The sequence below is a fragment of the Myxocyprinus asiaticus genome, chromosome 48 (genome assembly GCF_019703515.2).
Source record: "Myxocyprinus asiaticus isolate MX2 ecotype Aquarium Trade chromosome 48, UBuf_Myxa_2, whole genome shotgun sequence".
In the NCBI taxonomy this organism is placed as follows: domain Eukaryota; kingdom Metazoa; phylum Chordata; class Actinopteri; order Cypriniformes; family Catostomidae; genus Myxocyprinus; species Myxocyprinus asiaticus.
Window position 1 is genome coordinate 19,043,744 of NC_059391.1, and position 24,844 is coordinate 19,068,587.

The 24,844-nt window shown below is 40.3% G+C and overlaps 2 protein-coding genes across 6 annotated transcripts in view; both read right to left on the bottom strand.

Annotated features, from left to right (window-relative positions):
- LOC127437584 (UPF0606 protein KIAA1549L-like) overlaps positions 1–17,401 on the bottom strand; it is a 76,976-nt gene extending 59,575 nt beyond the window's left edge. For all 5 annotated transcript variants that reach the window (XM_051692603.1, XM_051692605.1, XM_051692604.1 and 2 more), the window contains exon 1: positions 16,805–17,401. In XM_051692603.1, coding sequence (XP_051548563.1) covers positions 16,805–17,024 — 220 coding nt within the window. In that variant the 5' untranslated portion in view covers positions 17,025–17,401. The remainder of the gene's footprint in view (positions 1–16,804) is intronic.
- Positions 17,402–18,967: 1,566 nt separating this feature from the next.
- LOC127437484 (homeodomain-interacting protein kinase 3-like) overlaps positions 18,968–24,844 on the bottom strand; it is a 70,776-nt gene continuing 64,899 nt past the window's right edge. The window contains exon 16 of the mRNA XM_051692425.1: positions 18,968–23,772. Within this exon, the coding sequence (XP_051548385.1) occupies positions 23,344–23,772 (429 nt within the window). The 3' untranslated portion in view covers positions 18,968–23,343. The remainder of the gene's footprint in view (positions 23,773–24,844) is intronic.

Below are 24,844 nucleotides of genomic sequence, written 5' to 3' on the forward strand. Positions count from 1 at the left end.
AGGACTTTATCTCCCGGTGTAAATTCCCGTAGCCGAGTACCCCATTATACAGCCGGCTTTGACGTTCTTGAGCAAATTCTCCTGTGTTAATTGCCCCAGTGTGTGGAGTTTTGCTCTCAGGTCAAGAAAGTATTGAATTTCGTTTTTGCTGTTTTAAGGTTCCTCCTCCCAATTTTCCTGTAGAACATTGAGCATGCCGTGTGGTCGACACCCGTACAATAATTCAAATGGGGAGAACCCCATGGAGGCTTGCGGGACCTCTAGTACTGCAAATAATAGGGGCTCGAGCCACTTGTCCCAATTTCAAGTGTCTTCATCCACAAACTTACGAATTATACTGCAGAGCCGAGGAGGGCGGGGCCGGGCTGGAATGAGACACACCCGGTCCCCAATCAGCCTGATGGGGCGCGCGAGGGATAAAGGCGGCCGGGGACAACAGTTCGAGATAGAGAGAATTGCAGGCAGCTGTACTGTGTGTTTTTGGTTGTGTGTTTGTTTAAGTTGTTTATTAAATTATTATTTAAGTTGTCAAGCCGGTTCTCGCCTCCTCCTTTCCACTGAACCCCCTTACACATACTCTTTAGGGTCTGATTAAATTGTTCGACCAAGCCATCTGTTTGGGGGTGGTAAATGCTGGTCCGAATCGATTTAATCCCCAATAATTCGTACAGTTTGCATCATGTACATGACATGAACACAGTGCCCTGATCAGTGAGGATTTTTTTCGGAATCCTCAATCGGGAGATTATTCTGAAGAGCGCCTCCGCAACACTCACGTGGCATAGTCCACCAGAATAGTGCGGCCCCAAATTGATAAGACCGCAGCGATTGCAGCCTGCCCGAGGCCTAAAACCAAAAAGGAGGTCAAATCAAATCAAATCACTTTTATTGTCACACAACCATATACACAAGTGCAATAGTGTGTGAAATTTTTGGGTGCAGTTCCGAGCAACATAGTAGTCGTGACAGTGATGAGACATATACCAATTTACAATAAACATCAGATTTACACAACACAATTTAAAATCTAATATACACATAATTACACACAACACAATATACAAATAATAACATACAATGTACAGTATACAATACACACAATATAGAATACACATTATACAATAAAAATAGTATATATAGTATATATAAAATATACAGTAGCTTGTATTGTACTGTATTGACAATCAGGCTGTCGGTTGATAGTAAGTTGCCAGTGCATTGTTCAGAGAGAATATAATTTATGACAGTCCGGTGTGAGATAATAAGAGTAATAAAGTGCAGTGCTGATGTATTTGATCGTGAGAGATCAAGAGTTCAAAAGTCTGATTGCTTGGGGGAAGAAGCTGTCATGGAGTTGGCTGGTGCGGGTCCTTATGCTGCGATACTGCATGCCTGATGGTAGCAGTGAGAGCAGCCCATGGCTCGGGTGGCTGGAGCCTCTGATGATCCTCCGAGCTTTTTTCACACACTGCCTGGTATATACAGGTGCATCTCAATAAATTAGAATGTCGTGGAAAAGTTCATTTATTTCAGTAATTCAACTCAAATTGTGAAACTCGTGTATTAAATAAATTCAATGCACACAGACTGAAGTAGTTTAAGTCTTTGGTTCTTTTAATTGTGATGATTTTGGCTCACATTTAACAAAAACCCACCAATTCACTATCTCAAAAAATTAGAATACATCATAAGACCAATAAAAAAAACATTTTTAGAGAATTGTTGGCCTTCTGGAAAGTATGTTCATTTACTGTATATGTACTCAATACTTGGTAGGGGCTCCTTTTGCTTTAATTACTGCCTCAATTCGGCATGGCATGGAGGTGATCAGTTTGTGGCACTGCTGAGGTGGTATGGAAGCCCAGGTTTCTTTGACAGTGGCCTTCAGCTCATCTGCATTTTTGGTCTCTTGTTTCTCATTTTCCTCTTGACAATACCCCATAGATTCTCTATGGGGTTCAGGTCTGGTGAGTTTGCTGGCCAGTCAAGCACACCAACACCATGGTCATTTAACCAACTTTTGGTGCTTTTGGCAGTGTGGGCAGGTGCCAATTCCTGCTGGAAAATGAAATCAGCATCTTTAAAAAGCTGGTCAGCAGAAGGAAGCATGAAGTGCTCCAAAATTTCTTGGTAAACGGGTGCAGTGACTTTGGTTTTCAAAAAACACAATGGACCAACACCAGCAGATGACATTGCACCCCAAATCATCACAGACTGTGGAAACTTAACACTGGACTTCAAGCAACTTGGGCTATGAGCTTCTCCACCCTTCCTCCAGACTCTAGGACCTTGGTTTCCAAATGAAATACAAAACTTGCTCTCATCTGAAAAGAGGACTTTGGACCACTGGGCAACAGTCCAGTTCTTCTTCTCCTTAGCCCAGGTAAGACGCCTCTGACGTTGTCTGTGGTTCAGGAGTGGCTTAACAAGAGGAATACGACAACTGTTGCCAAATTCCTTGACACGTCTGTGTGTGGTGGCTCTTGATGCCTTGACCCCAGCCTCAGTCCATTTCTTGTGAAGTTCACCCAGATTCTTGAATCGATTTTGCTTGACAGTCATAAGGCTGCGGTTCTCTCGGTTGGTTGTGCATCTTTTTCTTCCACACTTTTTCCTTCCACTCAACTTTCTGTTAACATGCTTGGATACAGCACTCTGTGAACAGCCAGCTTCTTTGGCAATGAATGTTTGTGGCTTACCCTCCTTGTGCAGGGTGTCAATGATTTAGTCTTCTGGACAACTGTCAGATCAGCAGTCTTCCCCATGATTGTGTAGCCTAGTGAACCAAACTGAGAGACCATTTTGAAGGCTCAGGAAACCTTTGCAGGTGTTTTGAGTTGATTAGCTGATTGGCATGTCACCATATTCAAATTTTTTGAGATAGTGAATTGGTGGGTTTTTGTTAAATGTGAGCCAAAATCATCACAATTAAAAGAACCAAAGACTTAAACTACTTCAGTCTGTGTGCATTGAATTTATTTAATACACGAGTTTCACAATTTGAGTTGAATTACTGAAATGAACTTTTCCACGACATTCTAATTTATTGAGATGCACCTGTATGTCCTGCAGGGAGGGAAGCTCACCTCCGATGATGTGTCTGGCAGTTCGCACCACCCTTTGCAGGGCTTTGCGGTTGTGGGCGGTGCTATTGCCGTACCAGGCGGAGATGCAGCCAGTCAGGATGCTCTCTACAGTGCAGGTGTGGAACCGTGTGTGAATGTGACGGTTCATTCCAAACTTCCTCAGCCGTCTCAGGAAGAAGAGGCGCTGATGAGCCTTCTTCACAACGGCCTCAGTGTGGATGGACCATGTGAGTTCCTCAGTGATGTGGACACCCAGGAACTTGAAGCTGCTGACTTTCTCCACTGGTGCTCCATTGATGGTGATGGGGCTGTGTTCTCTTTCTCTTCTCCTGAAGTCCACCATAAGCTCCTTTGTCTTACTGACATTGAGGGAGAGGTTGTGCTCCTGACACCAGTGTGTCAGAGTGTGCACCTCCTCTCTGTAGGCTGTTTCATTATTGTCAGTGATCAGACCTACCACCGTCGTATCATCAGCAAACTTAATGATGGCATTGGAGCTGTGTGTTGCCACACAGTCATGTGTGTACAGAGAATACAGGAGTGGGCTGAGAACACAGCCCTGAGAGCTCCAGTGTTGAGGGTCAGTGATGAGGAGATGTTGCTGCCCATTCTAACCACCTGGCGTCTGCTTGACAGGAAGTCCAGGATCCAGGTGCACAGCGAGCTGTTTAAGCCCAGAGCCCGGAGTTTCTCATCAAGCTTGGAGGGCACTATGGTGTTGAATGATGAGCTGTAGTCTACAAACAACATTCTCACATAAGTGTTCTTTTTTTTCAGGTGGGAGAGAGCAGTGTGTATTGTGGATTCAATGGCATCATCAGTGGAGCGGTTGTTGCAGTAAGCAAACTGCAATGGGTCCAATGATGGAGGCAGCACAGAGCAGATGTAATCTCTGTTTAGTCTCTCAAAGCATTTGCTGATGATGGGGGTCAAAGCAACAGGACGCCAGTCATTTAAGCAAGTGATTATGGATTGCTTTGGAACAGGCACAATGGTGGACGTTTTAAAGCATGTGGGGACCACAGACAAGGAGAGGGAAAGGTTGAAAATGTCCGTAAAAACACCAGCCAGTTGGTTCGCATACGCTCTGATGACATGGCCCGGAATGCCGTCTGGACCCACGGCTTTGCGGATATTCACCCGTCGGAAGGATCGGGTTACATCCGCTACAGAGACGGAGAGTGAACTAACCTCTGTAGCTTCGGCCGCGAGAGTTCTCTCCGTGAGGGTGGTGTTATTTCCCTCGAAACTAGCATAAAAAGTATTTGGCTCATCCGGGAGAGAGGCATCGGTGTTCATGGCGGAGTTTTTATTCCTATTTGCGTGACGGGTCGATTTGTGCGACGTCTTACTCTGATGAGAACGCCAGCTCTGTTTCCCCTTTTCCTTTTGTGTTTCCGCGGCCGGGCAGCCCAGACAAAGGGCTCCGGCGTGTTTGTAAACAGCGGGTCGCCATTGAGGAATTTAAAGTCCGGTTTACGGTGTGTAATTGCAGAACCACTGTCCAAAAGTGTTTATCTGTCATAGACAATAAGGCAGACAATATCCAAGACAAAAAAAACATAAGAATTGTAAACAAAACAAACAAAAAACTACAATGTTGTGTCAGAGATCGCAACAGAGCAGCCATACTCGGTGCCATCTTGAGTCCAATCCAAGGTGAGACATTTCCTGGGGCTGGCTGGCTATTATCACAGGTTTGTGCCTAATTATTCAACCTTCACCAGCCCGCTGACTGATCTTACTAAAAAGGGGGCACCAGATCCGGTCCAGTGGATGGAATCATGTCACCAGGCGTTCACGTGGGTGAAGGCTGCACTTTGCACTCTCCCCTTTATCATGCAGACAAACACATCGGACCGGGGTTGGGAGCGGTACTGTCCCAGATGGTGGAGGGAGAGGAGCGCTCTGTACTGTACATTATTCATAAGCTCTCGCTGAGGGAGATTAAGTACAGCACAGTGGAGAAGAGTGTTTGGCCATCAAGTGGGCGGTCCTCACATCACGATGCCCGCGTGCTGTCCACTCTAATGGCCCGATGAGGTCCATACAATTCTTTCGAAGGAGACCTCGATTAACGGAAGGGGGGCAATGCCGCTCTTAGTGTGGCTGGCGAACTCACCAGCTGACATTCACGGCATGCCACACACCACCTGCAAACATCCCCATGAATGGCCGGCCAATAGAAATGGGCCATTAGATGGTTCAGTGTCTTTTCCTGCCCTAAGTGACCCGCCATCAGATTATAATGAGATGCTGTAATAACCCAATTGTTGGTACTGAAGAGCCGTCAGGAAATGTTATTCTGCTTTGTCTGAGTGTCCTGCGTCACTCGACACAACTGATCCTTGATAATTGAATAATACGGATATGCGAGTGCAACGTCTGGCTGGAGGTGCTGACCATCAGTCAGTTTCACTTGGTCAAAGGTGTGCCTAAGGGTCTGGACTCACGTCTGCTCCAGAGGGAAATCCCCTGCAGGGAATCCTCTAAGTGCTGGGGAAGCAGAGACTTCCCCCTCCCTTATGTCCTCCTGACATGGAGCTGACGTAGACGGCCCTGGCACCGCCTCCTCAGCCAGTGAATCACATACCACACACCGATACGCTTTGTTGCAGGACCCATCCACACATATTCCCCTTAATAAAGTAGTAAATGCTGGCCAATTTGTACCCAAAATTAGTGGATGGGAGAGGCAGGGACTAACCGCAACCTTGACACTATGCTTTTGTCCCCAAAATTGAATAATGACCGTCACTAACTCCGCTGTCCCTTTCAGTAGCCGGGCGATGAATTGTTCCAGTACCACCAGATCGAGCACTTCCTCAGCATTGTGTTGTTCAGCCAGCAGCCACCTTCAGCAGGTGTCACAGAGCTGTTGGGCGAATGCGAACGGGCGGCCGTGCTCGCTAAGTGTCAGCGAGCTGAAGCATTGCCAATGTTGTTCTGGGCTGTGGCTGACCCTTCGCAGGATGGCTTTCTTCAAGTCCTCGTACACCAGGAGGTTGGATGCAGGGAGTTGTTGGGCCATAAGCTGGGCTTCCCCAGACAACAGCAGCAGTAGGCAGGCCGCTACTGTGTACTCGGCCAGTTCCACGCTCCAGCTCTCTGCTCAAAGAGCTTGATGAAAGCCTCTGGGTCATCCTGAGGTCTCATCTTCCCGAGCGTGACGTGAGGCATGGCCATAGGTGGGTCTGGGGTCACGGCTGACAAGTGACTTGGGTGACACTCCTGGTGTACCAAGCTCCATAGAACCTTCCGATCCTCTGCTTGAGCCTGGAGGAGCACCTGGAACTGCTGCTCCTGTTCCATCCGCAGCTCAAGCAGAGAATGATGTTGGGCTTGATGGATGCTGGCAAGGGTCTTGAATAATTCGGCCAGTGGCGAGGACTCCATGACGGCGTTTTCATTTTCCTAATTCCCGGGTTTCTGCACCACTGTGACATATCTCTGCTCTCTTCCTGAAGAAGAAAGCGTAAATGTCAAACGTAAATTCTTTATTTTACACACTTTTCAGCGTAACATCAAAAGGTTTGCTTTTCAGCACAACGTAAATGCACACACGTAAACAATGCTGCTTCCATCTCTCTCTCTCCCCTCTGGAGGTTTGGACTGCCCTTTTAACCCCCTTCAGTTCTCAATGCAACACAAAACAGCTGTTAGAGGTGATTTCCCACAGGTATCAATCCTTACCACTCGTCCTCTCCCGGCCTCGCTCTCCACAGATGTCGCTCGGCCATGCCCACATCACCACAGCAGCATAAAAGTAATCCATAAGACTTCAGTGGTTAAATCCATGTCTTCAGAAGTGATATAATAGGTGTGGGTGAGAAACATCAATATTTAAGTTCTTTTTTACTATAAATTCTCCTCCCTGCCCAGTAGGTGATGATATGCACGAAGAATATGAATCACCAAAAACAAAAGAAGAAGAATGTGAAAGTGAAAGTGGAGATTTATAGTAAAAAAGGACTTAAATATTGATCTGGTTCTCACCCACACCTATCATATCACTTATAAGGATATGGATTAAACCACTGGAGTCGTATGGAGTCGATGTGCTTTTTGGAGCTTCAAAAGGTTGGTACCCATTAACATGCATTGTGAGGACCTACAGAGCTGAAACATTCTTCTAAAAATCTTTGTTTAAAGAAAGTTTTACACATCGGGGTGGCATGAAGGTGAGTAAATGATGAGGAATTTTCATTTTTGGGTGAACTATTCCTTTAAAATGGTAGACTGATTAAAATTTTTCTTTGTATTATCAAATCAAGTCATTTTTATTTGTATAGTGCTTTTCACAACAGACATTGTTTCAAAGCAGCGTTAGGTATTGTATTATATTATATTATATTATAATATTTTATATTATATTATATTGTAAAAAGAAAGGAAAAGCAACATAGAACCAACATTTTCACTAGTGATCTCCGTTTTTTAATCCCACTGTATGTAAATGTGTTCTAGGTAAGGGCTAAAAGCAACCCCTGGGTATAATGACATTAAATAATGACATAATAACTATACTGTAGATTTCTAATAACAATCAAAAATGACCAAAGCATTCTTTTTTAAAACATTTACTTTGGATAAGTAAGTTTGTTTAAGGGCTGAAAGCCATCTTAGAGTATTCAGGGTTACTGAAGAACATTATTACAATGCATTTGTTTAAACAACAGTAGAAATGTCAATATGAATTGTGGTTATGGCTTTTAGCATCTTCACAAACATGCTCAAGCCGTGTGGTGTGATAAACCTATACATGCATAATGTGTCCAACACAAAGGAAGAACAAAAAAACCCTCTTGTGTTTCCAGAAACAGCGCAAGTGTCTCAGAACAGACATAATTAACTTTCACACTAACAGTTTCTCTAATGAAGCATGGAATCGTCGGAAATGAGAACATGTCAGCTGTGAAAATGGTCAGTCTGGGAAGCAAATCAGCTGCTTTAGTCATAGCTGACATCAGCAGATAATTAAAAGGTGCAGGGCTCCACTGGCAGTAATTACACTGAGAGAAATAGGTATTGCAAAGTAAAGATCAAGTTGGCTGGTGAAATCCTGCAGACTACAAATGTGCATCTCTTTGAGTCAAAAGTTATATAAACATTACTACAAAGCTTGAAATGTGAAGCATCTTTGTCCTGGCACTGACCATTTGGAAGGAATCCTGGTGCCATGTGATTTTGGGTCTTTAAGGTAAAGGCACGGAGTTGTGTGTGAAGATAAACAAAATGGATGGTTAAAAAAGCAAACTAATTTGGCTTAAAAAGGCTTTGAGAAATTAAATAAATCTCTGTAGGTCTATCATGCTTAAAAGACAGAAGCAGTTCCACATATAGTATTTGCACAAACATCTGGTTGTCCAGGTTGGGAATTTTAACAAGCAGCTAGGATAAGTAATTACAGTGCTTGCAAGGCAGCATGTTAATATTCCTCCAACAGTCTGGTAATGGCTTGTTCTAAACTCCTAACCTTAAAGGTGCACTCAGTAATTTTTTCCTCATTAAAAAAGTTGAACTCCTAAAGATATAAATTATATTTTTGCAATATATGTACAAAATCATGACCTCTCACATTAAAATGAAGACTCCAATCATATCAGTAACCGTATGAAAGCTGTTTTATTCTACATTGAGAGGGTCCGCACATGGGGGCTGCCATGTTAGAATCACATGACCAGCCGAATACTGCTTGCTTAATCTCAGTAACCGTCCTCTTATTTGACACTTTCACTCATTATTAAAGTAATCATGGCTGACTGTGAACACTACAATTCTACAATGGCATCTGAAACTGAAAACTATTGATTTTAAATGATGCTGCATCCAAGCCGCTAGGTGTCACTGTAAGCCAAAGATGACACAAAAACAAAGGTTACTGAGAGCACCTTTAACTATACAACATCTGCAATTAATTCTGCCTTAATTAATCAACCATTAAATGTACAGGTTCCATTAAAACTTTTGAGGCTGATCTCATGAATATAACATGACTGTGGCAAAAAAACAAACAAAAAACATAACAAAAAAACAACTGATATTACGTGGCTCCTTACACATATGTCTTTGCTGTTCCGAAATGTACACTGTGTTGTGCTAAAAGCAAGTTGAATTCTCTCCCAAACAGATTAAGTTAAGATTAATGCTGTTTTATGTTTTAAATGAACAAAATCTACCACCCTACCCTAAACCTAAGCGATAGTGTCATAAAAATCAACTTGTGTGCACCTCAGCACTCGTACCCCAGTCGTTTCCATCTCAAGCGCAACATTTAGTGTCCAAAGTTTAGTGATTATGAACTGATTATCTGCAGTTTTACTTGTGATTTAAGTGAAAGGAACAGAAGTCGTTGTTTTAGCGCCTCTAGTGTTCATTTAACCAGGACACTGCCGCGTACATATGTACAAAAGGCCACGTAAAAATCGTATTGCGAAAATGAAGTTTAACGTGATTCTATGAGACCAGATTGCTTTGTTTTGTAGATACTTTCAGACTTAGGTATGCTTTCTATTTTCGAGTTTTGTAAATGTTTGCAGATCTGCTTTTGACTTACATTGATAGAATGTTCCGCATGAAAATGTAACAGACCGCGATGACATCATTGTAATATTTGCATACAGAATTGCAGTTGGTCTTCTTTCCAACATCTATTTGCTCTTATATCTCTTTTCTTTGCATATTTTTAAAGCAACCTTTACACTGCGCAGTGACGGTATTGATTCTTCCATGCAGCTAACTGAAAACAAGACATGTGCTGAGTGTCATGACAACGGCAAAGCAGCCCTCATAAGGCATTTCATTTAAATGCAAATCTAGTCTAAATATTCAAACAGAATGATATGTTACAGGAATATTCATAGAAGCTCCCTTTAACAATTATATATTTTAACTGCAATGTTTGAGTTCTCAAAAACTGTTAAAATGCATGAAATTTTAGTTAAATTCTGTGGCAGGCAAACAAAGGAATGTCAGACTGGAGTGTTAATATGTAAATGTTGTATGCTGACCTCATCATTAACCATATGAATATTTCACAGCAACGTCATCATCATTATTTAAACCTAAAGTCTTTGATGTAAATTCAAATTATATTAATAGCAGCGTTAACAATGTATTAAAGCTCTCCTTTTGTTGTCAGTCATTTAAAGAGTACATGGCTGTGAATCAAAGACTCATGGTAATGTCATTTGTTTTTTTTGTTTTGTTTTTTTTAATGCAGCTCTCCTCTTGAGGGTGAACAGATGGGCTTTGCAATGATGCTTCAAATGTTTTGAGAGGATGAGATGGACTTGTTTTCCATGTTATCAAATCTGAATTATGAGTTACTGAACAAAAAACAGATTTATTAAAGGTGATGTGTGTAATTTTTCGATGTTAAAATACTTCTGTAGAGAACACTAAGCAAGCCATTGGTACTGGAGGTTGATTCCCCTGATTATTTTAAACACTGTGGCTCTGTGGTCTGTCTGTCTGTCTGTCTATCTATCTCCCTCTCTCTCTGTAGCCTTTAATAATAACTACAGGACTGCGAGTCTCCAACCAACCAAGCATTTATGCTCAAAAGAGTATGTGTCATTAAAATACATTAAAGAGTGCATAATAACAGTTCAAATTAATTCACATATAAATAAATAATAATTTAAAAAAAACTTTCATAGTAAACTCTTAAATATTTGTATATTGTGTGTAATTTCAAACATTCTTTCCTATCAGAAAATGTAAATTCTTACCTGCTCATCTGAAATGCCTGCCTGGCTGCTGTCCTCACCCTGTCTCTCACTGTGATATCCAAAATAAGCGAGAAAAAAAAAAAAACAACTATCATTTCTTTAATATCCCCATTAAACACATGACCTGTTTTACACATTCTATACTCTACACTGTATACTCTATACACACACTGGTGACCAAATGTTTGTAATAATGTACAGATTTTGCTCTTATGGAAAGAAATTGGTACTTTTATTCACCAAAGAGGCATTCAACTGATCACAATGTATAGTCAGGACATTAATAACATGAAAAATTAAAATTACAATTTGAAAAAAAAAAAATTCAGAACTTCTTAAACTACTTCAAAGAGTTCTCATCAAAAAATCCTCCACGTGCAGCAATGACAGCTTTGCAGATCCTTGGCATTCTAGCTGTCAGTTTGTCCAGATACTCAGGTGACATTTCACCCCACACTTCCTGTAGCACTTGCCATAGATGTGGCTGTCTTGTCGGGCACTTCTCACACACCTTACAGTCTAGCTGATCCCACAAAAGCTCAATGGGGTTAAGATCCATAACACTCTTTTCCAATTATCTGTTGTCCAATGTCTGTGTTTCTTTGTCCACTCTAAACTTTTCTTTTGTTTTCTGTTTCAAAAGTGGATTTTTCTTGCAATTCTTCCCATACGGCCTGCACCCCTGAGTCTTCTCTTTACTGTTGTACATGAAACTGGTGTTGAGTGGGTAGAATTCAATGAAGCTGTCAGCTGAGGACATGTGAGGCATCTATTTCTCAAACTAGAGACTCTGATGTACTTATCTTCTTGTTTAGTTGTACATCTGTCCTTCCACATCTCTTTCTGTCCTTGTTAGAGCCAGTTGTCCTTTGTCTTTGAAGACTGTAGTGTACACATTTGTATGAAATCTTCAAGTATTGTATTGCCTTCATTCTTCAAAACAATGATTGACTGATGAGTTTCTGGAGAAAGCAGTTTCTTTTTTGCCATTATTGACCTAATATTGACCTTAAGACATGCCAGTCTATTGCATACTGTGGTAACTCAAAAACAAACACAAAGACAATGTTAAGCTTCATTTAACAAACCAAACAGCATTCAACTGTGTTTGATATAATGGCAAGTGATTTTCTAGTACCAAATTAGCAATTTAGCATGATTACTCATGGATAAGGTGATGGAGTGATGGCTGCTGGAAATGGGGCCTGTCTAGATTTTATCAAAAATGACTTTTTTCAAATAGTGATGGTGCTGTATTTTACATCAGTAATGTCCTGACTATACTTTGTGATCAGTTGAATGCCACTTTGGTGAATTAAAGTACCAATTTCCTTCCAAAACAGCAAAATCTGTACATTATTCCAAACTTTTGGCCAGTAGTGTACTATATAGCTAAATTATATTGGCATATCTACTGTACATTTATTTTAAAGCCAGAGGACACCCCCAGCTGAGTCTGGTTCCTCTTAATAAGGATTTGATTCCTTTTAAAGAATCCACTAACCACCTCTTTTTGATTTTTTTTTTTTTTTTTTTTTTTGCTTGCCACACTAGACTTTGAATTGCTCACCAGGGGCATCTAGGCATGATTTTGTGTAAAACTGTTCACTGGGGGACTTTAAAATGCTGGGGAATTAAACACTGGCCGCTACAGTGTTCCTATAAGAGAACTCAGAGGCATGCAGGTATTATTGAGGTTTTTATTGATTGCTTAAGTAGTGGACATATGCAAGGTTTCTGAAATCATAAAATTAAAATAACCAGTAACTATATATCACAGCATGCTCAGATTCACAAACAGATATCAACATAAGCTTAATTAACAAGAATTATTACAAACATTTAAAGCATTAATATTATCAAACAATATTATGGATCTTGTTGTTTAACACTGTACATAAAAACTCGAGCAAAATTCAATAGCGTTAATCAAGTGCAAATGTGCCCCTGCATGTGAAACGAGAGCCAGCTGGTACGTGATAGCTGTATGGTATACGTAAACCTCACTCCCCTGGCTTCAAGAGGTGCACTAGCAACTGACACTAGAGCCTGTAGCGTTCAGCCTTCTCGTTAGTGTGTCTACCTCCCATGCCAGAGACCCCAGTTCAAATCCCGCTTGGCGCAGGCTGAGCAGGATCGTTTATACATGGCACTACACCTATTCACCAACTACTCAATGTACACAGCAATGCATGTTGTGTACTGCACCAAACACTCACAGTCATTTCAGAATACTAATAATGCTACCAAATGAATTTGAATTATTTCTACAAATGTTTCCATTTATCACCTTTAAGGAAAATTGAGAGACCCATTTCTGCAATAATTGCACATCAGACTATAGAGGGAAAACACTATGCTTACTCTATTAAAACTTGGCTTTGGTCCTCTGTTGAACACAACCTTTGTATTGACAAGTGGCAAAACAAAGCATGAACTAGCCCACTTTTGTTTAGCAAATTACTGAATACAGGCACAGAGGGTCCAAGGCCACAGAAAGGCCTTTGAAAAACCAACCGGAGCGGTTTATCACTGTCATTCTGGTAATACACTCACTCTTTCCAATCTGGTAAAAAAAAAAAAAAAAAATTGATCAGTTCCCATGGCAACATAGCACAGCAGGCTCCTATTGACTAGCAGGAGCATCACTGTAGGGGAATTGAGGAGAGATGCCTCATACTCAGCAAGTCACAAGTGTGTCTGGCAAGTCGCCATAGCCCCAGCTCAAAGCCAACAAGGACAATAGTGGTTTTATGAATGAGAAGGCAGAGGCTCCTTACCTCTGTGTATTAAGCCTGTGTTCCAGACCACATTTATCTATATGTCAACATGTATCTAATCTGACGTAATTCTAGCTTTAGAAGATGCGTTTATGTAATCTGCCTTTTTGATATCAGCATTTGAAATGCTTTGACAGGGACACTATGCCTGGGGTTGGTTTACGGTTGACAAAATCAACGCTGGACTTGTTTGTACAAATTAAACCATCAGTTAGTTTAAATGCTCTTCTGGTCCTCGGGCAAGAGCCATTGTTCTATTACTGGACTTTTCATGGCTGAAGAACCCAAAGGTTCTGTGGCATACTTATGCACCTCTAGAACAGCCTACAGATCAATATCATTCTGAGGAATGAAGCTGCAATTGTCTATAAGAACCTGCAGCCTAGTTTTACACATGGACTTACCCAACCAACTGAGCTACTGTCATTGAAATGTTGTGAAAATCATATAAAATCTGAATAATAAAAGGGTCATTGCCAAATAAGTTTCTCTGGGTGATCAAAATGAGAAATCTTCTTTAAAATCTAGTTTAAAACACACCTCATGTTTGTAGAAAGGCATTTTTGTGTCAAATTTGGTTTCATACATTTCTGAAAAACATTTATAGCATTTTCTAAAATACTAATAATAATAATAGTAATTTAAATATTAACTTAAAAAAATTCATGTTGTGTAACCTTTAAGTAAAAGGTATTTGTAACAAGGTTGAAATGGGAAAGGAGACAGGGGGAACTGGCTGAACAAAGTAATATTTTAATAGGAACTTAAAAAGACACAAAAACAGAAACACACACATGGCAGCTGCATGTGGCTCTCTCTCTCTCGAACTGGTGTGTTCCTCTGCACTTATCCCTCTCCTCGGCTGATTAGCCCAATTGGGGGCTGGGCGTGCCTCAGGCCGGGGAACCCCCGGCATGACGTACATCTCCCCCCCTCCACTCCGGGTTGTCGCTGCCCTTCTGGCCCCGCCTGCTGGCAGGCTTTTCCCCGCCTCTCTAGGGCTGGGGAGGGGGATGAGGGGAGGGAAAAAACAAAACAAAAGCAAAAAAAAGAGTAGAGGGAAAGGGCAAGGTAGAGCGATAGTGAGTGAGAGAGAGGAGAGAGAGAGAAAAAAAACTTGCTCGCTGGTTCCCAGACATGCCGTCGCCTGGTCCTCAATCACTCCTCCACCCTCTGGCGAACGACAGCCGCTCCTCCCAGCGTTTTGGTGGTCGGTAGGGAACTCCTCCGCCCCTGGCAGCGGCTCCACCGCTCCAGGCGGCCAGCAGCGAGCCCCTCCTCCCCTCGCAAATGGCAGCCGTTCCTCCACGTCCAGGCGGCCGGCAGCAAGTCCTTCGTCTCCCAGCAGATGGCCGAGGCTGCTCCTTTGGGTGAATGGCAGTGGCGAGGACTCCACGACAGCGCATCCCTCCTCCTTCCCGAGCTTCGGCACCAATGTAACAAGGTTGAAATGGGAAAGGAGGAGGCAGGAACCGGTTGAACAATCACAGTAATATTTTAACAGGAACTTAAACAAAACGACAAAAAAACATAAAGGCACACATGGCAGCTGCACGTGTCTCTCTCTCTCTCTCTCTCAAACTGCCGTGTTCCACTGCACTTATCCCTCTCCTCGGATGATTAGCCCAATTGGAGGCCCAGCGTGCATAGTCACGGCCCTGCCCTCCTCTTCGTCACAGTATTAAAATATGTTCCTTTAAATACAAAACTTTTTCTTACATACTTTAAGGTAAAAAAGTCAGTTTTTTTTACAACTGTAATGAATTGTTTCAAGAATGTCAATACTTTTTCTTAGGGTTATTCCAAATGACCTGAACAAAATGTGACTTTTCATAAATTCACACACAATTTTGAGGTCTACATGGGACCTCTCTGTTTAATGTTTTATTTTCCCTTCACAAAATGGCAACCAACATGTTGATTTTGATTTGGTAGACTACTTCTCCCCCAAATATTAAAAATTATTTCAGTATTTTTTATTATTTTTTAATAAAAAATATTTCACTTTTTTTTTTTTTTTACTGTCTCCAGATGGTTAAATCACATGACTTTTTTTCTTTTCTTTTTTTTTACTTCAAATTTAATTCCCAGAAAAATATCAAAATGACTTTGAACTCAGTAATTGAGAAAATGTTCATCATAGTAGATGTGTATTCAAGTAATAGTTTTGTGTGAATTACACTGATATTTTTTTATTTTTTTTATTCTGGTTTCTGCTATAGCTCAGCAAACAATGGTTAGTTCTTGTACCTTCTGGGAATAGTTCCAGTAATGTTAAATAATGGTTCCCCGAAATAACCAAAAAGGATATTTACATTGAGGGAACATTCTGTGTTGGCTGGGGGTTTAGCATTTTTTTTAAGAGGCTTGTGTTTAAGCCTCTACATTACCTGCACCTTATTTAACACATCTGAGTTTTTAATCTCTACAATTCACAGCAGGAAGAAGGAATTTGGTTCTCTATCCAGTTGACACTTCCTGTAGCTTGTCTTTGCTTTCAACACCAACAACAATACGAGCAACACACTATAATCACAGGTTCCACCAAAGCCTAAACGAATATTCGTGGACATATCTCGGTTATGATGACTAAATCTCCATACTTGTGCAATCATGCGCTTGGTTCGCGAGGGCGCAAAATCGCCAAGAACTGAAAATGGATAAAAATGGCTGAGGACCGAACACAGAGCGCCCAGCACTGCAGCACTTCATGCCCTCAGACGTCACATGCTGTTTATACACAAGTGCTTTACAGTGATGTAGGGCTACCTGCATTGTTGTTTTGGTCTGAATAGGTTTTGTTGCGTCTGTGTATGTGCGTCTTAAGCGCAAATATGGTGTCGCTTAGCCACAAAAGACATAGCAAATCTCACGGTAACAAACACGCATGAAAGAGTAAAATAGCTCATTTTGTTTGTATTTTTCTCTATGTCATTGTTTTCAAAGAATGTATTCATGAGAGAGGCTGTATATATATATATATATATATATATATATATATATATATATATATATATATATTCAGCATTGCGTTTAAATACCCGCCAAATTAAAGTTAATGGAATCTTCAAAGCCAATTGCAGTTCATTTAAAATTATTCAAATTTTAAAATGAAAAGAACGTTTTTGAAAGGACAAAGTGGGTTCCATAATGGAACCTGAGCACTCAAACAGGTTGTCAACAAAATATGCCCAAAATATCTCACCATCTATGGCCAGTATGGACGGTACCAGGAGCAACGTAATTCCAACAGATATCAGACATTTGGTCCACACTCTGACTCCGTCCAGGTCAACACATTTTCGGCCAGCGTTATGCGACCACGATAAGCCTATCCATTCCGACATGGCTTGGGTTCCAGCTTTGCAATTCCCGTTACTGGAGCCCAAAATGTAGAAACCGTTACGCGCATTTCTTGGGGCCATCTGGCTAGATATAAATTCAGCAATAGGCCGAAAGGTCCCGAAAAAGACATTTGATCTATCCTTTCCAGTTCCTTAGACTGAGGTCTTCTCTCCACTGTTTTGCTCTAGGTCAGCCGACGCGGCAGCATCGAAACTTTACAGGCGATGCGTCTGCAAACCATCAAACAGCAGCGACCACCACATCAATCACGCGAGCGTTATTGTAACAGGTTATCGCATTTTACCAGCAGCAGATTCTGTATTGAAATACCAAACGCCGCAATCTTATAATCGTGCAATTATATCAATAATGTTGCGACAGAAAATCGTCTCCTTTTGATTGGGAAAATATCACGTATCCGGTGCGCGAGCGCGGGTATGCAGGCAAACTGGTGATGAGGCGCGTTATAATGAGGACTGATGAGAACGAGGAAGACGACCTCTACTGGGATTAGATGATGATGACGACCAGTGTCGGTGTATAAACGAATGAAAATGTGCTTCTGTGCCGAGACATCTTGCACTATTCTGCAATACTGATATTGACTCTTTTAACAGCTTAAAATGCTGATTTAAATTCCTCACGCAGCTTTCAGCAAATATATTTCCTATACAAGCACATTCATAAAATTAGGCTATTAAATAAGAGAGAAAAATCACTGAATTCACTGGATTCAGTGACCTGGATTTCTGGAGGGTCGCATCCCAATCAAAACTAGGAGATTTTGATAAGGGTTCAACAGTAATCAAGTATAAGTTTATGCCTAGGAAGTTCAATATTGTGATTAACCCTTCGGGACATTTTTGTCTTTTTCGATCACTTTGGCTGTGCTAACGCCAACGGCATAAATTTTGCGAAAGGTGTGTATTTTTGGGGGAATTTCGCTATTTCAACCTCAGTTCCTAAAATACATCTATAATACACTGTGTACACAAAATAGTTACACTCAGGACCTTCAGGACAAAAAATGTCCCCATTGCAACCCATTAAAACTGCAGTATTTGATCCCAGTGCCATTAAAGCATAAAATCATGAATTCTAAGATATTATTATACCTTTCATTCCAGAGCCCTGGCTTCAAAATATGTTAATTTTTTATATTTTCCACCAGATGGCGTCATTTTTCTCATATTTACATGCTTTTATCCTATTTTCCGTTTGCTGTATTATAGAGCACTGCAGGCCAGTTGAATAAATGATGCAGCTAAAATTTTGTGGGTGTGTTGGTATGGATGTCAGAGTGTGTTTTGTATGTGTGTATTAAGAAATGTTTGCGTGTGTATGTGTGAAAAACAACAGTGGCATTATATAAACAAACCGGCATTTAAAGGGTTAAAATCCTAAAAATTATGATCAGGACTGATGTTGGTTAAAAAAATTAACTCATTGAAAGTGGAAAATAATATTAATATATATATATATATATATATATATATATATATATATATATATATATTATTATGGCAGTTATTTGACGTGCACATTTTTGTCCTCGAAGGACCTCAGAGTAACACTTTTTTAATTAATGCACAAGGGTTAAAATGCTACTTACAAATGTTCAAACCAAACCTGTTTTTTCTTTCTTTTTTTACTTCTTTTTTTCTATTTATTCTTGAGGCATAAAGTAATGAAGAATTAACCCTAAGGATAGTGCACTTCAAAATAATTGATTTGCAGAGCAATAAACTGATTCATATAGAATTTTTTATTTATTTATTTTTGCAGAATAAATATCATTGTATGCTTAGAATGTAGTAAGTGATGATTACATAAGACCCAGAAACACGTGTCATTTTGATTCCATCCGCCAGATGGCGCCATTTCTTCGATTTTGTGGGGGGGGGAGGATAAAATAAAAATAAATTAAATGAATAATAAATAAAAATAAATGAATAACCAGTCAAGCTGGAAAACTCCATATCCTTTATGTATAAATAAATAAAATCAATATCCAGTCAAGATGGAAAATGCCATGCCTTTATGTGGTCAAATACATTGAAAAGATTTCCTTAATATATCAAAATAAAGCACCGAGACCAAATGTGTGCCCGCAGCAATATATATTTTAATTCAAAGTGAATTTTGACAATACACAATCATTTCTTTAATTTGACACTCACCAATAGTCACCAGGAAAACCCGCTTTTTGTGACAAAGTACATAAGGCTTGGTCACATATAAATCGCTGAGAACTAGAGAGAAATACGACTGCAAACTGTAAGAGACATTACATATAAAAAAAAAAAAAAAAAAAAGTTTCCCAGTCCTCATATAGTGAATATTGCACAGTGCAGTGGCTACATAGCAAACTAATGTAGCAGAGAAATCAAAAGCAAACAGAAATCAAAAAGCCACAAAAATCTACAAGTATGAAAACGGTAACAGTTCAGATTTAGTAAATCAAGTCTGCTTGCTCTTAAGTCTAAATATTATTCGATAACTTGCAGTGAGATTTAACTTTTAATCAAATATAATCTGCAGAAGAGTTAAAAATAGAGCAATCCAACCCAAATCTTACGGCAAGTGTTACACAGTAGCACATATGACTAATACAAGGACCCTGAATGAACTGTACAAGAACGTCTAAAAGAAAAACATTGTGTGAAATCAAAGAAAACAAAATCAAAGCACAACCTAAAAATGTTTGGTTTGGGGAGAAATTTCATCTTTAGCTTCGTGTGCAGATCCCTCATGCAGCCGGCTGTCCTTAGCACTTTGGCTAAATTTCAGTCTTATTTAGGTTGGGTTTGGTAGACCTTACTAGAATGCAGGTCACATTTCTGAAATGTCTACTTGCAACAAATTAATGCAATAAATTCCTACAATTGTCTATGTGCATGAGTAGCAATTTTAGTACTCCTCTCTAGTGCTACATGCTAAATATTAAAGATTCACTGTTCTGATAGAGTAAAAACAATAAAGCAAGACAACTTGAGGAACCAAAACACATTTTGGACAGCATCTCCAAATAAATGGAGTAAAGCAATGCACTTGGATAATGTTAAGTCCTGTTAAACAAAGGGCATGGTTCATTTATTCTATTTAACAAATGTTTCAACATGGTGGTGAAACATGAGTTGATGTTTACATTCACAGTGTATTTATGTCAAGCTTCCCAAATACAAGAAAACTGTGTCTTAGATGTTTAGTCAGCATAATAAGAATAATCCCTGATATCACTTCATAATAGTATTTGTTGTTGTTGTTGGTCATAAAAATTTACGAATTCAGATGTGTTCCAAGAACAAACACACAAGTCAGACCCAACAAGTGACTAGATTTTTCATCACAATTTAGAGAAACAAACACAGGCAGTGTTTGTAAAATGGATATAAAGGTCTTAAGCACATTTCAAAGGCACTAATGCAGTGTTGCTCACTTTGAAGAGCAGGGAATAAATCACCCACAGCAAGATGTTTAAGCAAAAACAGGTGGTCTGATAACTCCTAGTTTTCTGAGCAAACTAACAGTCCTCCTTACATGGGAGTTCATTGGTAAACAAAAGAACAAAAACGTGCATGTTTTTTTTTTTTTTTTTTCATTTCTAAACACATTAATATACCTGATAAAACTTTGATGAAATGAACAACTGATCATTAGGTGGAAGAAAAAAAAAAAAAAAAAAAAACTTGACTACAAATTCTGAGCACTGTAGTTAACGATATGAGACCGGAAAGATTTTTGCCCAAACCTAAAATGTTGGCTAGCTTATCAACAGTATCAACAAGTGCTAAAAGCATTATTGAAATTAATATTCTGAACTGATGAGATAAGAGGGTCATAGAATACAAAATGTATATTGATACTTAAAAAAAGGAAGTTAAATCTATCCTGCAAGCTATGCTTTAACAAAATGCAAATATACGTAATAAGATAGATATATACCAATATGCATCTAATACGTAAAGATTAGCCCCAAGAGAACAACAGATACAACACTGATGCAAACAAAACGTAAAATAACACAAACCCCCCCCCCACGCACAAAACTAAATCTCCATTACTTGCAATACAGTAGTTACAATGACACTTCAAAGAAAGAAAGCAAAACAGAGAGAGGCATTCAAATGCTTCTGATGCCAGTCAGTACGGTAAAACCAAAAACAAATCCTCACTTCTATTTCAAGGTAATTAGACATATATAAAAATAAGAAGGCTAAGAACATAGTTAATAGTCTAATTTCACAGCTATTATGAAGTGGCAATCAGTATATAGCAGCTTATCTATGATACATTCAAGAATAAATGAAACAAAGTCATAACTTGCCCAAAAAAAGCTAAACATCAACCTCAAAGTTTTTACAGATTTTTCTGTTAAATATGGCCTCAACTACACTATGTTTGAGGTCTACGCTAAAACAGTAGTTACTCTGCTTAAGAAATGAATTACTGTCTTTGGTGTAGCAAAAGCATAATTATGTGACAGTAAAGGAAAACACACCTAATGAAAAACTCATATCTAATGAAAATTGATAAAAAATAAAGTAAAAACTAATCACACAGAAAAAAAAGCTATTTCTCCCTGACGGAATGTATGAAATAAAAACAGCCAGCGTCCAAAAAAAAAAAAAAAAAAAAAAAAGAAGCCTTAATTAAATGGTGAGAAAAGAGAGCATACGAAACAAAAATTGTATCTTGTCACATGCATCTATGAAGAAAATTGCACACGATCAACTCTCATCTTATAAAGCACTGAATACTCCAGCAATGACAGACTTACAGTTGGATACTCAATACTAAAATTTCTGCACAAAGCAAACATGAAACCATAAAATACCATCAGAGCTATCTGCAGGATACAATTCCAACACCAAGAACACTTCTAACTCTAAAATAAATGTAGAATTGATGAAAATAAAATAAAAACAGAGTACACCCCAAATCTATGGATTGTATTGCAGTTTCATTAAACAGTGTAAATACTATTAGAGTAGAAACAGAATATCAAATATGAAAGTACTCAAACTTTTTCTGTACATAGTTCATTTGAATACGCCTCTGCTACAGCGAAGCGCATTATCCGTAAAGATTCTAAATCTGCTACCTCTCAAACACATGCTCAGGGCATCCCAAAAACATCCACCTGTAAATAACACATGTAAAGGACTTTTTTGATTCAGAATATCATAATGACCAAATCATCTAAGGCATTGAACGAAAACCGACTGGCTATCCATTGCAATATTTCGCTCCGTTATCTGTACAAAAGTTCAAACCTGTAGAAAAAACATTTCATGAGCCATATCTTACGTGGAAACATGCACTCAACGGACGTAAAATCACAAAGACTGAGAACTGAAGACAAAGAAAAGGTTAATAGCCAATCAGGTGTCAATTTATTTTAATTGAGATTTTAAAACATGAAAAACCTTTGCGGCCAAGTCCTCGTTTAGACCGAGCAGGTTTGGTTCAACATCTTTGAATCGTCTTACGCCTAAGCCACTCTCCAAAAAAATTCCTATGTCACAACCCCAAGAGATGAATAAAATTACGGTGATGTGATCGTTCTTTTACAACACCAATGTAGAGACTATGCAAGCCAACTAATGCGCTAATGCACCAAGCACAAATCAATCTATGAAACAGCCCTAATATAAAAATCACAAAGAACGATTTAAAGTTTCAAGTGCTGCAGTCCAGTACACACATGACTGCAAGTGGGACTTGGGGTAACCTTGCAACAACATGGATTTTAAGGCACTGTTTGTTGAATCCAGGATTCAATGCAGCAATTTGTACAACACACAGAGGGAGAACAGCAACAGTTTTCAGCCCTTCCCCTGTTGAAGTTTGCCCATGCAGAAACATGCAGCGTGACTTTTTCAACACCGGTTTAACAGATGTAACACTGAGGAGCACGGGTTACAATGAAAATATGGACAGGTATGACTGGGTCGCCACAAAGGGGACTCTCTATCTCTCTCTCTCACGCATGTGTGGCTTTACCACTGGAGACAGCGATGGCTTAACAAGAGAGTCACTGTCTAATACGCACTTCAAAAGGCAATATAAAAAAATAGCATAGGGGAAGGGGGGGTGGGGTCTGCCGAGTTTCTCTCCGTACAGGAGAGGATCTAATGACTAGGGTTTTATTTTGTATCAAATGTGCAAAAACACATTAAAAATGAGCTTTTTTTTTTTTTTAATCCACTCATTCACTCACTCATTCATCCTTTTGTTTTAATCATCATGATATCTATAAAGCTCGATTTCAATTGCATTATCATCACTGCTGTCAAACTTCATAAGAAAAAGAAAAGGAAACCCTATGGGGGCTAGAAAGTTTGCGGCTTGCGTTTCAGTGCTGGCTGCGTGCACGTGGTTGCCGCGGGCTCCAGCTCAGATGTAGGGGTACTGGCTGAGTTTGCTGGGGCTGAGGGGGAAGCCTGCGTAGGCGGGCGATGCCACATAGGAGTGCGGGGGAAAAAGGGCTTTGAACTGGCCCTGCGGGAGCATGGTGGGGGAGGGGAGCAGCCTGTGGTTGATACCCACACTGATGCCCTGGTGGTGCACCAGACTGTAGGCGGGCTGCAAGACGGGCCGTGGGGCCGGCGGTGGGCACGGCGAAGGCAAGAGGTGGGCCACGGGCGCGGAAGGTGGATAGGAGAGGAGGGCGGGAGGTGGCGGGTGGGCGGCCGAGTGTGTGGGGCTGCCGTGGGGAAGCGGGAAGGCGGGGCCGTGCACCGTGGGTGGGATGAAGGCCTGCGGCCGGCGCTGCTGCCGGTAGTTGCCGTTCCATTCCTTGTGGCAGGAGCCGTAATGCTGGACCTGAGTGGGATGAAAACGTACACACACACACACACACACACACACACACACACACACAAAAAGGTAAAATCAATGTCAGTTTCATTGACTGAGCTTTAATCCTACATTTTTTCTGAAACACTAACAAAAATTACAATTCTGCAATAAATTCAGCTCAAAATTCTTGACATATAGGCTGCATTCAAACTTTGCTTTGTATATAAATTCAGCCTCAAGGGTGCTCTTTTTATTATGAACTTAAGTAATTTAAGATTTGAATATCTCCTATTCACTTAGATTGAATGTTTTGCACTCAAAATATAACTAACAGCAATGACGCCATTGTAATATTTGCATACTGAACTGTGACTGGTTTTCTCTCTTAAATCAATTAGCGTAGTGAACTGTCTCTTTTTTGGTGATTTTTCTCCCCATTTCTCCCCAATTTGGAATGCCCACTTCCCAAAGCGCTCTAAGTCCTTGTGGTGGCGTAGTGACTCAATCCTGGTGGCGGAGGACGAATCTCAGTTGCCTCCGCGTCTAAGACATCAATCTGCGCATCTTATCACGTGGCTTGAGCGCGTTACCGCGTAGACATAGCGCGTGTGGAGGCGTCATGCTATTCTCTGCGGCATCCACGCACAACTCACCACGCGCCCCACCGAGAGCGAGAACCACTTTGTGACCACGAGGAGGTTACCCCATGTGACTCTACCCTCCCTAGCAACTGGGCCAATTTGTTTGCTTAGGAGACCTGGCTAGAGTCACTCAGAACACCCTGGATTCGAACTCATGACTCCAGGGGTGGTAGTCAGCGTCAGTACTCGCTGAGCTACCCAGGCCCCCGACTCTGCATACATTTAAACAATAATAGCCACAGCATTTTATGCAGCATTTAATTTACGCAGAACTAGGGCTGCACCGTTAATCTAAATAAAATCGAAATCGCCTAAATGGTCAAATACATTTTAAAATTCTGCCAAAATGGCCATCTTGGTGAGGTATTAAGGAAAAAAACAGTCAGTTATGTCAAGTGAATATAAACAGTGATGAAAAAAAATTGTTCAAATGTGACATAATAGACCTGCCGCTG